The following is a 17,305-nucleotide window of genomic DNA, read 5'->3' as shown; positions in this document are numbered from 1 at the left end:
CCACTAAATCCTATGACAATCACAGCTACAATGATTACATAATCTATGTGCAAAAGGGTTACATTACAACCCTTTTGCATTAGATTAATAACACAACAAATGTTAAACAAGAGAAGTCATAATGTTTGACAATTTACTTGCATAATTTAATAAGATTACATGACAAAAAAAGCTCCAAATAGACAGGTATAACTCTCACCGAATGGTTCGGTGAGGGTCAGATAAAACTATATTTTATTATAGTGAACAAATACACCTATTTTGTGTTATATAATCGGTACAATAGTCAACTCATATTTACATTCCATACCCTCAGATTGATTCAGAAACCGTCAAAGTCTTTGCCAGCTTGATGGCTCACAAATTAATTTTTAAACTTGACATGGCGAACATGCTTGAAATGCGAGATTGAACTGATTTGCAGTACCACATTGTGATTTAGATGGATTCGATCCAAGATTCAATTTGTTGGTACAGAGGAATTTTAACAATTTATTCCAGACATGATGCCACGGGTCGACTTTGAGGCCATCAGTGACTGTGTGTGGAAAAGCCAAAACAGAAGCAAAGATATGCGGTGAGGATAAACATTTCAGTCAAATCATCTCAGAAAATAAAACAAGTATTCAAACATATTGAAGCTCACATTAAGACAGTAATTATGGTTACTTTGACAGTTTTACAGTATAACTCAAAGCCTAGACAGTTCTAAAATATATTTTTCAAAACGTTATTAGAAAACTTTTAATAATTTTTAAAGATAGATAAGCAATTGTGATTAGACAAAAATAATCAATATGCAAAAAAAGCAAGAAAAAAAACAAAAAACACACACACACCTACCTACACACACACACAACACATGTATATATATATATATATATATATATATATATATATATATATATATATATATATATATATATATATATATATATATATATATATATATATATATATATGTATATATATATATATATGACATGGCGAACATATATATATATATATATATATATATATATATATATATATATATATATATATATATATATATATATATATATATATATGTATATATATATATATATATATATATATATACATATATATATACGTGCGATAAACAGCTATGCCTTGCCGGTAATCAGATACCCTGCTGGAATAATTAGCTGGACAAAGGAGGAGATAAAAGCCACAGATATTAAGACCAGAAAGCTACTAACAATGCATGGAGGGTTCCATCCCAAATCCAGCACCCTGAGACTGTACACGAGCCGCAAGGAAGGAGGCAGAGGACTAGTGAGTGTGAGAACCACTGTCCAGGACGAAACAACTAAGATCCATAAATACATCAGGGACAAAGCCTCAACAGACAATGTGCTCAGTGAATGTCTCAGACAACAGGGAACGGAGGTTGAGGTGCCAGAGATACCATCATGGGAGGACAAACCCCTACATGGGATGTACCACCAGCAAATAACCCAAGTGGCTGATATCAGTAAATCCTACCAATGGCTGGAAAAAGCTGGACTCAAGGACAGCACAGAGGCCCTCATCCTGGCAGCCCAGGAACAGGCCCTAAACACCAGAGCAATAGAGGCCCAGATCTACCACACCAGACAAGACCCAAGGTGTAGGTTGTGCAAGGAGGCCCCTGAGACAGTCCAGCACATCACAGCAGGGTGCAAGATACTGGCAGGGAAAGCGTACATGGAGCGACATAACCAAGTGGCAGGCATAGTGTACAGAAACATCTGTGCAGAATATGGACTGGAAACCCCGAGATCAAAGTGGGAAACACCCCCAAAGGTGGTGGAGAACGCCAGAGCTAAGATCCTGTGGGACTTCCAGATCCAGACAGACAAAATGGTAATGGCGAACCAACCAGACATTGTCGTAGTGGATAAACAACAGAGGAAGCCGTTGTGGTAGATGTAGCAATACCAAGTGATTGCAACATCAGGAAAAAGGAGCACGAGAAACTAGAGAAATACCAGGGCCTCAGGGAGGAACTGGAGAGGGCCTGGAAGGTGAAGACCACAGTGGTGCCTGTGGTCATCGGGGTCCTCGGGGCAGTAACCCCCAAACTGGAGCAGTGGCTACAACAGATCCCAGGAACAACATCAGACATCTCAGTCCAGAAATGTGCAGTCCTTGGCACAGCCAAGATACTGCGCAGGACCCTCAAGCTCCCAGGCCTCTGGTAGAGGACCCGAGCTCAGAGGATAAGAATCACCCGCGGTGGGTGAGAAGGGATTTATTTATATATATATATATATATATATATATATATATATATATATATATATATATATATATATATATATATACACATATATATATATATATATATATATATATATATATATATATATATATATATATATATATATATATATATATATATATATATATATACACACACACACACACGCACATAGTGTGTTTTCTGGTTTGGTCACATGATCTGCAGACAGACAGACTTAAGAAAACTTTCAATGGCGGCTAAAGCAGCAGGTTAATAGTGGTGGAACCAAAACCAGCTCTGTCTCAACTGTTTGCTGAAAGAACATGGAAGATGGTGAGGAATGTTTTAATAGAGAGCCTCCATCCTCATGTTTCATCAGTTTGAACCTCTGGGCTGATTAAGGCCTTATTGTTCCTCTGGTCACTAAGAACATCAATTAGACGTCATTTATTGACAGTACAATTATTATTCTTAACCAGATTAAAAGCATTTATCTGTGGAATGCTAAGTGTATGTATTGCTTGGTGCACATATTGTTGATATAGTTCAGGGATTCAAGGGTTTTTATTGTCATACCACCACTGGCCACCAGGGGCTCCCCAACGTGCCCCAGCCCCAGGCCAGGGTGGCTCCAGGGTGGGACCTCATGTACGGAGAGAACAACCCCTGTTTCCAACGGTCGTATCATCATAAGGGATCTTTGGGCTGCACTTGGTCTGGTCCCTCACCTAGAACCCGTCTGCACTAGGCAGCAGAACTCCTAGGATCACTGGGACACGCAAACCCCCCACCACGATAAGGTGGCAGCCCATGGAGGGGGTGTGTGTGTGTGCGTGTGTGTGTGTTTGTGTGTTAAGTAAGTTTCTTTTTGGGGGCGATTTGCAGCGACCAACTGACCTGACCTGCATGTTTTAGGAGATGTAGGGGGAACCGGAGCGCCCGGGGAAAACCCACGCAAACACGGGGAGACCATGCAAACTCCACACAGAGGGTCTCTGTGAAGACACAGCGCTAACCGCTGCGCCACCGTGCTGCCCACGTTTTTTCAATTGGGTGGGAAGGCTTGGTTATGCTTGTAAGGGTGTGTGTGCATGTTAAGTAATCTGTTAATTTGTGGGAGAGAGAGAAAAAAAGTTGATTTTTTAGGGTCCATTTGTGAGATAAAGTCAATGTTTCAGTTTTTTAGGGTCTAATTAAGTTTTTAGGCTCTAATTAAGTTTTTTAGGCTCCTCCCAAATATTTGGAAATTGGGAGGAGAGAGAAGGGAAAGACATGCAGCAGATTCCCCAGGACTGGGAATCAAACGCAGGTTGACAACAAAACCTTTCAGTCACGTCCTAAATAAACCTAAATTTGACAAGGTTAGCAATAAAACACAGTAAAATGTGTTGGGAGTTTCTTTTTGGGGGCGATTTGCAGCGACCAACTGACCTGACCTGCATGTTTTAGGAGATGTGGGGGGAACCGGAGCGCCCGGGGAAAACCCACGCAAACACGGGGAGACCATGCAAACTCCACACAGAGGGTCTCTGTGAAGACGCAGCGCTAACCGCTGCGCCACCGTGCTGCCCACGTTTTTTCAATTTGGTGGGGAAGGGATCGAATTTGGGGAAAAAACGTAACTGCTGTAAACGTCCTGCTGTCGGAGCGTCGCATGGCGCCCCGAACGCAGACGCTACAACCTTCCTGCGTCTGATTCCAGTCCTCAGTCTCTCTTGCATGTCTTGCTCCTTCTCTAATTGCCTTCACTCTTTTGTTTTGTTTTACTTTTTCAGTCGCAGAGTGTTACGAATTTTTTTCCAAATTGAAAATTTTGACTTTTTCTTCTCACCCTCCTGCATGGTGTCAGTGTGTGGATGGTCCAACTCTTCCATGCCAGATTCGCCAGGGATCTCCTCCGTGGATTCTTGGTCGGTGGAACAAGGTCCTCCAGAAAGCGCCTCCTCCGAAGAATCCTCTTGGCTGGAAACTTGGACCAGGTCGAGTTGAATTAGAGAACTTACCTCCTTCTCTTGGGGACCATCCTTCTGTTGTCTCAGCAGGTCAGAAATGACTTGGAAAGAGCCAGACAGATCCAGGCTGGCTCTCTCCAAGTCATTTTGCAGACAAGTCACCTGCTGTTGGTACTGCTCCGTTAGTTGTATCAAATCAGTGATGTCTGTCTTGTATCTACAGTGGAGCTCTTTGTACCTACCGTCAGCCGTCTGCAACTCATCCTGGGAGCTGCTGACCTTCTCCTGCAGGATCTTAACCTCTTGCCTGGTCTTTTCAAGGAGGACGGCGTTCTCGGCTTCGATGGCGTGGAGCATCGCCTCGTCCTCCTCGGATTTCTGTTGATGACTTTCTCTCTCCTGATTGATCTGCTGCTGCAGTTTTCTAACTTGCTGTTTTAGGGCACAAAACGTTCTTTCCTGGAGTAGCTGCTCTCTGTTAGAAAGGGCTATTGTCTGTTGCTTTATCCTCTGCCGGTACGACTCATTCTGCTGCTGCAGATGGATGATGTCCGTCTCGTACCGGCAGAGGAGCTCTTTGTACCTACTGTCAGCCTTCTGCAAGTCATCCTGGGAGCTGCTGACCTTCTCCTGCAGGATGTTCATCTCTTGCCTGGTCTCTTCCAGGAGGACGGCATTCTCGGCTCTGATGTTATGGAGAATGGCCAGGTCCTCCTCTGACTTCTCTTGATGACTTTTCCTCTCCGCTGTGATTTGCTGCTGCAGTTTTGCAACTTGCTGTTGCAGGGAAGAAAAGTTTTTTTCCCGCAGAAGTTTTCCTTTCTTCTCTCTGTTAGAAAGAGTGGTTTCCTTTTGCTCCGTCCTCTGACGGAACGACTCAATCTGCTGCTGAAAATAGATGATGTCCGTCTCATATCTGCGTTTCAGCTCCTCAAATGAATAGAAAACCTGGTCAAGTTCATTTAGGATCTGTTTCTCCCTCTTTCGCATGATGTTGATGTTTCTTGACAGGTTTTCGATGATCTCTTCCTTCTCTGCTTTCAGGTTTTTGATTCCCTCTTCATAATCCTTCTGTGTTTGGGCCTCCAGCCTCACCAGAGCTACTTCAGCTTCGTACTTGGAGCTCAGCTCCTCGTACGAAGTCTGAAGTGCCTCCATTTCTTCCTGGAGGCCCTTACTCTTCTCTCTCTCTCGCTCCAGCTCTGCCTCCAGGTGGGCCAGTCGCTGGTGGTCTTCGTACCTTCCAGCTCTCTCCATCTCCTGGAGGGAGCTCAGCCTTCCGATCTCCCCGTGGGAGGCATTGGGCTGCACAGGAGGGAAACCCGCCTTGCTGGTTCTGCTGGGCTTCCCTTCTCCCGTGGGGTCCAATCAGTTCAAAGTTGAATCTTGGTGAACGATGAGACATTTTTTCTCCTAATGCTTTCGCTAAAATCGTCGTTTGGAAAACTTCCTTAAAGAGCTTTGCGAGCGTCTGAACAAGTCAGGGGTATTGCAAGCAATGACCAATTTGCAGAATTGTGTCACATACAATTCTCCCGTTGATGACATCACTGACGGCATCGGCTGTGACATCACAGAATCTCCCTTTGCTGGTGGAGTGACATCATTCCACCACCAATTATCCTACTCTTTATTCTTGTTTACATTCAAAACAAGAATAATTCATGATTCATTGTTTTTATCCCGTATATCAGGAACATCCGACTCATTTCCATTAAGGGGCCAGATAGAAAACGAGAGTGGGAAAGAAAATGTATCATAAATAGACGTAAACAACGGTTGTAATGTTCGGTATTGTTGTGGCTTGTTTATTGTTGTCATAGCAACCGCCTACAAGATGGCTGCCAGGTAAAACAAAGAATGCTGTAATCTATATTTCCAGTGTGTTTTCTGGTTTGGTCACATGATCTGCAGACTGACAGACAGACTTTTAAGAAAACTTTCAATGGCGGCTAAAGCAGCAGGTCAATAGTGGTGGAACCAAAACCAGCTCTGTCTCAACTGTTTGCTGAAAGAACATGGAAGATGGTGAGGAATGTTTTAATAGAGAGCCTCCATCCTCATGTTTCATCAGTTTGAACCTCTGGGCTGATTAAGGCCTTATTGTTCCTTGGTCACTAAGAACATTGATTAGGACTCATTTATTGACAGTACAATTATTATTCTTAACCAGATTAAAAGCATTTATCTGTGGAATGCTAAGTGTATGTATTGCTTGGTGCACATATTGTTGATATAGTTCAGGGATTCAAGGGTTTTTATTGTCATACCACCACTGGCCACCAGGGGCTCCCCAACGTGCCCCAGCCCCAGGCCAGGGTGGCTCCAGGGTGGGACCTCATGTACGGAGAGAACAACCCCTGTTTCCAACGGTCGTATCATCATAAGGGATCTTTGGGCTGCACTTGGTCTCGTCCCTCACCTAGAACCCATCTGCACTGGGCAGCAGAACTCCTAGGATCACTGGGACACGCAAACCCCCCCACCACGATAAGGTGGCAGCCCATGGAGGGTGTGTGTGTGTGTGTGGGTGTGTGTTTGTGTGTTAAGTAAGTTTCTTTTTGGGGGCGATTTGCAGCGACCAACTGACCTGACCTGCATGTTTTAGGAGATGTAGGGGGAACCGGAGCGCCCGGGGAAAACCCACGCAAACACGGGGAGACCATGCAAACTCCACACAGAGGGTCTCTGTGAAGACACAGCGCTAACCGCTGCGCCACCGTGCTGCCCACGTTTTTTCAATTGGGTGGGAAGGCTTGGTTATGCTTGTAAGGGTGTGTGTGTGCGTGTTAAGTAATCTGTTAATTTTGTGGGAGAGAGAGAAAAAAGTTGATTTTTTTTGGGTCCATTTGTGAGATAAAGTCAATGTTTCAGTTTTTTAGGGTCTAATTAAGTTTTTTAGGCTCAAATTAAGTTTTTTAGGCTCCTCCCAAATATTTGGAAATTGGGAGGAGAGAGAAGGAAAAGACATGCAGCAGATTCCCCAGGACTGGGAATCAAACGCAGGTTGACAAACAAAACCTTTCAGTCACGTCCTAAATGAAACCTAAATTTGACAAGGTTAGCAATAAAACACAGTAAAATGTGTTGGGAGTTTCTTTTTGGGGGCGATTTGCAGCGACCAACTGACCTGACCTGCATGTTTTAGGAGATGTGGGGGGAACCGGAGCGCCCGGGGAAAACCCACGCAAACACGGGGAGACCATGCAAACTCCACACAGAGGGTCTGTGAAGACGCAGCGCTAACCGCTGCGCCACCGTGCTGCCCACGTTTTTTCAATTTGGTGGGGAAGGGATCGAATTTGGGGAAAAAACGTAACTGCTGTAAACGTCCTGCTGTCGGAGCGTCGCATGGCGCCCCGAACGCAGACGCTACAACCTTCCTGCGTCTGATTCCAGTCCTCAGTCTCTCTTGCATGTCTTGCTCCTTCTCTAACTGCCTTCACTCTTTTGTTTTGTTTTACTTTTTCAGTCGCAGAGTGTTACGAATTTTTTTCCAAATTGAAAATTTTGACTTTTTCTTCTCACCCTCCTGCATGGTGTCAGTGTGTGGATGGTCCAACTCTTCCATGCCAGATTCGCCAGGGATCTCCTCCGTGGATTCTTGGTCGGTGGAACAAGGTCCTCCAGAAAGCGCCTCCTCCGAAGAATCCTCTTGGCTGGAAACTTGGACCAGGTCGAGTTGAATTAGAGAACTTACCTCCTTCTCTTGGGGACCATCCTTCTGTTGTCTCAGCAGGTCAGAAATGACTTGGAAAGAGCCAGACAGATCCAGGCTGGCTCTCTCCAAGTCATTTTGCAGACAAGTCACCTGCTGTTGGTACTGCTCCGTTAGTTGTATCAAATCAGTGATGTCTGTCTTGTATCTACAGTGGAGCTCTTTGTACCTACCGTCAGCCGTCTGCAACTCATCCTGGGAGCTGCTGACCTTCTCCTGCAGGATCTTAACCTCTTGCCTGGTCTTTTCAAGGAGGACGGCGTTCTCGGCTTCGATGGCGTGGAGCATCGTCCTCCTCGGATTTCTGTTGATGACTTTCTCTCTCCTGATTGATCTGCTGCTGCAGTTTTCTAACTTGCTGTTTTAGGGCACAAAACGTTCTTTCCTGGAGTAGCTGCTCTCTGTTAGAAAGGGCTATTGTCTGTTGCTTTATCCTCTGCCGGTACGACTCATTCTGCTGCTGCAGATGGATGATGTCCGTCTCGTACCGGCAGAGGAGCTCTTTGTACCTACTGTCAGCCTTCTGCAAGTCATCCTGGGAGCTGCTGACCTTCTCCTGCAGGATGTTCATCTCTTGCCTGGTCTCTTCCAGGAGGACGGCATTCTCGGCTCTGATGTTATGGAGAATGGCCAGGTCCTCCTCTGACTTCTCTTGATGACTTTTCCTCTCCGCTGTGATTTGCTGCTGCAGTTTTGCAACTTGCTGTTGCAGGGAAGAAAAGTTTTTTTCCCGCAGAAGTTTTCCTTTCTTGACTCTGTTAGAAAGAGTGGTTTCCTTTGCTCCGTCCTCTGACGGAACGACTCAATCTGCTGCTGAAAATAGATGATGTCCGTCTCATATCTGCGTTTCAGCTCCTCAAATGAATAGAAAACCTGGTCAAGTTCATTTAGGATCTGTTTCTCCCTCTTTCGCATGATGTTGATGTTTCTTGACAGGTTTTCGATGATCTCTTCCTTCTCTGCTTTCAGGTTTTTGATTCCCTCTTCATAATCCTTCTGTGTTTGGGCCTCCAGCCTCACCAGAGCTACTTCAGCTTCGTACTTGGAGCTCAGCTCCTCGTACGAAGTCTGAAGTGCCTCCATTTCTTCCTGGAGGCCCTTACTCTTCTCTCTCTCTCGCTCCAGCTCTGCCTCCAGGTGGGCCAGTCGCTGGTGGTCTTCGTACCTTCCAGCTCTCTCCATCTCCTGGAGGGAGCTCAGCCTTCCGATCTCCCCGTGGGAGGCATTGGGCTGCACAGGGGGAACCCGCCTTGCTGGTTCTGCTGGGCTTCCCTTCTCCCGTGGGGTCCAATCAGTTCAAAGTTGAATCTTGGTGAACGATGAGACATTTTTTCTCCTAATGCTTTCGCTAAAATGTCGTTTGGAAAACTTCCTTAAAGAGCTTTGCGAGCGTCTGAACAAGTCAGGGGTATTGCAAGCAATGACCAATTTGCAGAATTGTGTCACATACAATTCTCCCGTTGATGACATCACTGACGGCATCGGCTGTGACATCACAGAATCTCCCTTTGCTGGTGGAGTGACATCATTCCACCACCAATTATCCTACTCTTTATTCTTGTTTACATTCAAAACAAGAATAATTCATGATTCATTGTTTTTATCCCGTATATCAGGAACATCCGACTCATTTCCATTAAGGGGCCAGATAGAAAACGAGAGTGGGAAAGAAAATGTATCATAAATAGACGTAAACAACGGTTGTAATGTTCGGTATTGTTGTGGCTTGTTTATTGTTGTCATAGCAACCGCCTACCAAGATGGCTGCCAGGTAAAACAAAGAATGCTGTAATCTATATTTCCAGTGTGTTTTCTGGTTTGGTCACATGATCTGCAGACTGACAGACAGACTTTTAAGAAAACTTTCAATGGCGGCTAAAGCAGCAGATCAATAGTGGTGGAACCAAAACCAGCTCTGTCTCAACTGTTTGCTGAAAGAACATGGAAGATGGTGAGGAATGTTTTAATAGAGAGCCTCCATCCTCATGTTTCATCAGTTTGAACCTCTGGGCTGATTAAGGCCTTATTGTTCCTTTGGTCACTAAGAACATTGATTAGGCCTCATTTATTGACAGTACAATTATTATTCTTAACCAGATTAAAAGCATTTATCTGTGGAATGCTAAGTGTATGTATTGCTTGGTGCACATATTGTTGATATAGTTCAGGGATTCAAGGGTTTTTATTGTCATACCACCACTGGCCACCAGGGGCTCCCCAACGTGCCCCAGCCCCAGGCCAGGGTGGCTCCAGGGTGGGACCTCATGTACGGAGAGAACAACCCCTGTTTCCAACGGTCGTATCATCATAAGGGATCTTTGGGCTGCACTTGGTCTGGTCCCTCACCTAGAACCCGTCTGCACGGCAGCAGAACTCCTAGGATCACTGGGACACGCAAACCCCCCCACCACGATAAGGTGGCAGCCCATGGAGGGGGTGTGTGTGTGTGCGTGTGTGTGTGTTTGTGTGTTAAGTAAGTTTCTTTTTGGGGGCGATTTGCAGCGACCAACTGACCTGACCTGCATGTTTTAGGAGATGTAGGGGGAACCGGAGCGCCCGGGGAAAACCCACGCAAACACGGGGAGACCATGCAAACTCCACACAGAGGGTCTCTGTGAAGACGCAGCACTAACCGCTGCGCCACCGTGCAGCCCACGTTTTTTCAATTGGGTGGGGAAGGCTTGGTTATGCTTGTGAGGGTGTGTGTGCGTGTTAAGTAATCTGTTAATTTTGTGGGAGAGAGAGAAAGAAAGTTGATTTTTTTTGGGGTCCATTTGTGAGATAAAGTCAATGTTTCAGTTTTTTAGGGTCTAATTAAGTTTTTTAGGCTCAAATTAAGTTTTTTAGGCTCCTCCCAAATATTTGGAAATTGGGAGGAGAGAGAAGGAAAAGACATGCAGCAGATTCCCCAGGACTGGGAATCAAACGCAGGTTGACAAACAAAACCTTTCAGTCACGTCCTAAATGAAACCTAAATTTGACAAGGTTAGCAATAAAACACAGTAAAATGTGTTGGGAGTTTCTTTTTGGGGGCGATTTGCAGCGACCAACTGACCTGACCTGCATGTTTTAGGAGATGTGGGGGGAACCGGAGCGCCCGGGGAAAACCCACGCAAACACGGGGAGACCATGCAAACTCCACACAGAGGGTCTCTGTGAAGACGCAGCGCTAACCGCTGCGCCACCGTGCTGCCCACGTTTTTTCAATTTGGTAGGGAAGGGATCGAATTTGGGGAAAAAACGTAACTGCTGTAAACGTCCTGCTGTCGGAGCGTCGCATGGCGCCCCGAACGCAGACGCTACAACCTTCCTGCGTCTGATTCCAGTCCTCAGTCTCTCTTGCATGTCTTGCTCCTTCTCTAATTGCCTTCACTCTTTTGTTTTGTTTTACTTTTTCAGTCGCAGAGTGTTACGAATTTTTTTCCAAATTGAAAATTTTGACTTTTTCTTCTCACCCTCCTGCATGGTGTCAGTGTGTGGATGGTCCAACTCTTCCATGCCAGATTGCCAGGGATCTCCTCCGTGGATTCTTGGTCGGTGGAACAAGGTCCTCCAGAAAGCGCCTCCTCCGAAGAATCCTCTTGGCTGGAAACTTGGACCAGGTCGAGTTGAATTAGAGAACTTACCTCCTTCTCTTGGGGACCATCCTTCTGTTGTCTGAGCAGGTCAGAAATGACTTGGAAAGAGCCAGACAGATCCAGGCTGGCTCTCTCCAAGTCATTTTGCAGACAAGTCACCTGCTGTTGGTACTGCTCCGTTAGTTGTATCAAATCAGTGATGTCTGTCTTGTATCTACAGTGGAGCTCTTTGTACCTACCGTCAGCCGTCTGCAACTCATCCTGGGAGCTGCTGACCTTCTCCTGCAGGATCTTAACCTCTTGCCTGGTCTTTTCAAGGAGGACGGCGTTCTCGGCTTCGATGGCGTGGAGCATCGCCTCGTCCTCCTCGGATTTCTGTTGATGACTTTCTCTCTCCTGATTGATCTGCTGCTGCAGTTTTCTAACTTGCTGTTTTAGGGCACAAAACGTTCTTTCCTGGAGTAGCTGCTCTCTGTTAGAAAGGGCTATTGTCTGTTGCTTTATCCTCTGCCGGTACGACTCATTCTGCTGCTGCAGATGGATGATGTCCGTCTCGTACCGGCAGAGGAGCTCTTTGTACCTACTGTCAGCCTTCTGCAAGTCATCCTGGGAGCTGCTGACCTTCTCCTGCAGGATGTTCATCTCTTGCCTGGTCTCTTCCAGGAGGACGGCATTCTCGGCTCTGATGTTATGGAGAATGGCCAGGTCCTCCTCTGACTTCTCTTGATGACTTTTCCTCTCCGCTGTGATTTGCTGCTGCAGTTTTGCAACTTGCTGTTGCAGGGAAGAAAAGTTTTTTTCCCGCAGAAGTTTTCCTTTCTTGACTCTGTTAGAAAGAGTGGTTTCCTTTTGCTCTTTCCTCTGCGAGAACGACTCAATCTGCTGCTGAAAATAGATTATGTCTGTCTCGTATCTGCGTTTCAGCTCCTCAAATGAATAGAAAACCTGGTCAAGTTCATTTAGGATCTGTTTCTCCCTCTTTCGCATGATGTTGATGTTTCTTGACAGGTTTTCGATGATCTCTTCCTTCTCTGCTTTCAGGTTTTTGATTCCCTCTTCATAATCCTTCTGTGTTTGGGCCTCCAGCCTCACCAGAGCTACTTCAGCTTCGTACTTGGAGCTCAGCTCCTCGTACGAAGTCTGAAGTGCCTCCATTTCTTCCTGGAGGCCCTTACTCTTCTCTCTCTCTCGCTCCAGCTCTGCCTCCAGGTGGGCCAGTCGCTGGTGGTCTTCGTACCTTCCAGCTCTCTCCATCTCCTGGAGGGAGCTCAGCCTTCCGATCTCCCCGTGGGAGGCATTGGGCTGCACAGGAGGGAACCCGCCTTGCTGGTTCTGCTGGGCTTCCCTTCTCCCGTGGGGTCCAATCAGTTCAAAGTTGAATCTTGGTGAACGATGAGACATTTTTTCTCCTAATGCTTTCGCTAAAATCGTCGTTTGGAAAACTTCTTAAAGAGCTTTGCGAGCGTCTGAACAAGTCAGGGGTATTGCAAGCAATGACCAATTTGCAGAATTGTGTCCATACAATTCTCCCGTTGATGACATCACTGACGGCATCGGCTGTGACATCACAGAATCTCCCTTTGCTGGTGGAGTGACATCATTCCACCACCAATTATCCTACTCTTTATTCTTGTTTACATTCAAAACAAGAATAATTCATGATTCATTGTTTTTATCCCGTATATCAGGAACATCCGACTCATTTCCATTAAGGGGCCAGATAGAAAACGAGAGTGGGAAAGAAAATGTATCATAAATAGACGTAAACAACGGTTGTAATGTTCTGGTATTGTTGTGGCTTGTTTATTGTTGTCATAGCAACCGCCTACCAAGATGGCTGCCAGGTAAAACAAAGAATGCTGTAATCTATATTTCCAGTGTGTTTTCTGGTTTGGTCACATGATCTGCAGACTGACAGACAGACTTTTAAGAAAACTTTCAATGGCGGCTAAAGCAGCAGGTCAATAGTGGTGGAACCAAAACCAGCTCTGTCTCAACTGTTTGCTGAAAGAACATGGAAGATGGTGAGGAATGTTTTAATAGAGAGCCTCCATCCTCATGTTTCATCAGTTTGAACCTGTGGGCTGATTAAGGCCTTATTGTTCCTCTGGTCACTAAGAACATCAATTAGACGTCATTTATTGACAGTACAATTATTATTCTTAACCAGATTAAAAGCATTTATCTGTGGAATGCTAAGTGTATGTATTGCTTGGTGCACATATTGTTGATATAGTTCAGGGATTCAAGGGTTTTTATTGTCATACCACCACTGGCCACCAGGGGCTCCCCAACGTGCCCCAGCCCCAGGCCAGGGTGGCTCCAGGGTGGGACCTCATGTACGGAGAGAACAACCCCTGTTTCCAACGGTCGTATCATCATAAGGGATCTTTGGGCTGCACTTGGTCTGGTCCCTCACCTAGAACCCGTCTGCACTGGGCAGCAGAACTCCTAGGATCACTGGGACACGCAAACCCCCCCACCACGATAAGGTGGCAGCCCATGGAGGGGGTGTGTGTGTGTGGGTGTGTGTGTGTATGTTAAGTAAGTTTCTTTTTGGGGGCGATTTGCAGCGACCAACTGACCTGACCTGCATGTTTTAGGAGATGTGGGGGGAACCGGAGCGCCCGGGGAAAACCCACGCAAACAGGGGAGACCATGCAAACTCCACACAGAGGGTCTCTGTGAAGACACAGCGCTAACCGCTGCGCCACCGTGCTGCCCACGTTTTTTCAATTGGGTGGGAAGGCTTGGTTATGCTTGTAAGGGTGTGTGTGCGTGTTAAGTAATCTGTTAATTTTGTGGGAGAGAGAGAAAGAAAGTTGATTTTTTTTTGGGTCCATTTGTGAGATAAAGTCAATGTTTCAGTTTTTTAGGGTCTAATTAAGTTTTTTAGGCTCAAATTAAGTTTTTAGGCTCCTCCCAAATATTTGGAAATTGGGAGGAGAGAGAAGGAAAGACATGCAGCAGATTCCCCAGGACTGGGAATCAAACGCAGGTTGACAAACAAAACCTTTCAGTCACGTCCTAAATGAAACCTAAATTTGACAAGGTTAGCAATAAAACACAGTAAAATGTGTTGGGAGTTTCTTTTTGGGGCGATTTGCAGCGACCAACTGACCTGACCTGCATGTTTTAGGAGATGGGGGGAACCGGAGCGCCCGGGGAAAACCCACGCAAACACGGGGAGACCATGCAAACTCCACACAGAGGGTCTCTGTGAAGACGCAGCGCTAACCGCTGCGCCACCGTGCTGCCCACGTTTTTTCAATTTGGTGGGGAAGGGATCGAATTTGGGGAAAAAACGTAACTGCTGTAAACGTCCTGCTGTCGGAGCGTCGCATGGCGCCCCGAACGCAGACGCTACAACCTTCCTGCGTCTGATTCCAGTCCTCAGTCTCTCTTGCATGTCTTGCTCCTTCTCTAATTGCCTTCACTCTTTTTTTTGTTTTACTTTTTCAGTCGCAGAGTGTTACGAATTTTTTTCCAAATTGAAAATTTTGACTTTTTCTTCTCACCCTCCTGCATGGTGTCAGTGTGTGGATGGTCCAACTCTTCCATGCCAGATTCGCCAGGGATCTCCTCCGTGGATTCTTGGTCGTGGAACAAGGTCCTCCAGAAAGCGCCTCCTCGAAGAATCCTCTTGGCTGGAAACTTGGACCAGGTCGAGTTGAATTAGAGAACTTACCTCCTTCTCTTGGGGACCATCCTTCTGTTGTCTCAGCAGGTCAGAAATGACTTGGAAAGAGCCAGACAGATCCAGGCTGGCTCTCTCCAAGTCATTTTGCAGACAAGTCACCTGCTGTTGGTACTGCTCCGTTAGTTGTATCAAATCAGTGATGTCTGTCTTGTATCTACAGTGGAGCTCTTTGTACCTACCGTCAGCCGTTTGCAACTCATCCTGGGAGCTGCTGACCTTCTCCTGCAGGATCTTAACCTCTTGCCTGGTCTTTTCAAGGAGGACGGCGTTCTCGGCTTCGATGGCGTGGAGCATCGCCTCGTCCTCCTCGGATTTCTGTTGATGACTTTCTCTCTCCTGATTGATCTGCTGCTGCAGTTTTCTAACTTGCTGTTTTAGGGCACAAAACGTTCTTTCCTGGAGTAGCTGCTCTCTGTTAGAAAGGGCTATTGTCTGTTGCTTTATCCTCTGCCGGTACGACTCATTCTGGTGCTGCAGATGGATGATGTCCGTCTCGTACCGGCAGAGGAGCTCTTTGTACCTACTGTCAGCCTTCTGCAAGTCATCCTGGGAGCTGCTGACCTTCTCCTGCAGGATGTTCATCTCTTGCCTGGTCTCTTCCAGGAGGACGGCATTCTCGGCTCTGATGTTATGGAGAATGGCCAGGTCCTCCTCTGACTTCTCTTGATGACATTTCCTCTCCGCTGTGATTTGCTGCTGCAGTTTTGCAACTTGCTGTTGCAGGGAAGAAAAGTTTTTTTCCCGCAGAAGTTTTCCTTTCTTGACTCTGTTAGAAAGAGTGGTTTCCTTTTGCTCCGTCCTCTGACGGAACGACTCAATCTGCTGCTGAAAATAGATGATGTCCGTCTCATATCTGCGTTTCAGCTCCTCAAATGAATAGAAAACCTGGTCAAGTTCATTTAGGATCTGTTTCTCCCTCTTTCGCATGATGTTGATGTTTCTTGACAGGTTTTCGATGATCTCTTCCTTCTCTGCTTTCAGGTTTTTGATTCCCTCTTCATAATCCTTCTGTGTTTGGGCCTCCAGCCTCACCAGAGCTACTTCAGCTTCGTACTTGGAGCTCAGCTCCTCGTACGAAGTCTGAAGTGCCTCCATTTCTTCCTGGAGGCCCTTACTCTTCTCTCTCTCGCTCCAGCTCTGCCTCCAGGTGGGCCAGTCGCTGGTGGTCTTCGTACCTTCCAGCTCTCTCCATCTCCTGGAGGGAGCTCAGCCTTCCGATCTCCCCGTGGGAGGCATTGGGCTGCACAGGAGGGAACCCGCCTTGCTGGTTCTGCTGGGCTTCCCTTCTCCCGTGGGGTCCAATCAGTTCAAAGTTGAATCTTGGTGAATGATGAGACATTTTTTCTCCTAATGCTTTCGCTAAAATCGTCGTTTGGAAAACTTCCTTAAAGAGCTTTGCGAGCGTCTGAACAAGTCAGGGGTATTGCAAGCAATGACCAATTTGCAGAATTGTGTCACATACAATTCTCCCGTTGATGACATCACTGACGGCATCGGCTGTGACATCACAGAATCTCCCTTTGCTGGTGGAGTGACATCATTCCACCACCAATTATCCTACTCTTTATTCTTGTTTACATTCAAAACAAGAATAATTCATGATTCATTGTTTTTATCCCGTATATCAGGAACATCCGACTCATTTCCATTAAGGGGCCAGATAGAAAACGAGAGTGGGAAAGAAAATGTATCATAAATAGACGTAAACAACGGTTGTAATGTTCTGGTATTGTTGTGGCTTGTTTATTGTTGTCATAGCAACCGCCTACCAAGATGGCTGCCAGGTAAAACAAAGAATGCTGTAATCTATATTTCCAGTGTGTTTTCTGGTTTGGTCACATGATCTGCAGACTGACAGACAGACTTTTAAGAAAACTTTCAATGGCGGCTAAAGCAGCAGGCCAATAGTGGTGGAACCAAAACCAGCTCTGTCTCAACTGTTTGCTGAAAGAACATGGAAGATGGTGAGGAATGTTTTAATAGAGAGCCTCCATCCTCATGTTTCATCAGTTTGAACCTGTGGGCTGATTAAGGCCTTACTGTTCCTCTGGTCACTAAGAACATCAATTAGACGTCATTTATTGACAGTACAATTATTATTCTTAACCA

At 46.0% G+C, this 17,305-nt stretch overlaps 1 protein-coding gene across 1 annotated transcript in view; it reads right to left on the bottom strand.

Annotated features, from left to right (window-relative positions):
* LOC129366670 (golgin subfamily A member 4-like) overlaps nucleotides 1–16,291 on the bottom strand; it is a 56,088-nt gene extending 39,797 nt beyond the window's left edge. Inside the window, exons 1-7 of the mRNA XM_055040643.1 lie at nucleotides 15,185–16,291; nucleotides 15,015–15,150; nucleotides 11,374–12,917; nucleotides 8,792–9,190; nucleotides 8,365–8,621; nucleotides 7,729–8,276; nucleotides 4,080–5,549 (exon numbers count right to left, since the gene is read on the bottom strand). Of these exons, the coding sequence (XP_054896618.1) occupies nucleotides 4,080–5,549; nucleotides 7,729–8,276; nucleotides 8,365–8,621; nucleotides 8,792–9,190; nucleotides 11,374–12,917; nucleotides 15,015–15,150; nucleotides 15,185–16,291 (5,461 nt within the window). The remainder of the gene's footprint in view (nucleotides 1–4,079; nucleotides 5,550–7,728; nucleotides 8,277–8,364; nucleotides 8,622–8,791; nucleotides 9,191–11,373; nucleotides 12,918–15,014; nucleotides 15,151–15,184) is intronic.
* Nucleotides 16,292–17,305: the final 1,014 nt, after the last annotated feature.

Source organism: Poeciliopsis prolifica, unplaced genomic scaffold (assembly GCF_027474105.1).
Source record: "Poeciliopsis prolifica strain line A6 unplaced genomic scaffold, Auburn_PproV2 SCAFFOLD015, whole genome shotgun sequence".
Taxonomy (NCBI): Eukaryota; Metazoa; Chordata; class Actinopteri; order Cyprinodontiformes; family Poeciliidae; genus Poeciliopsis; species Poeciliopsis prolifica.
This window is presented reverse-complemented; position numbering and strand designations above follow the sequence as displayed.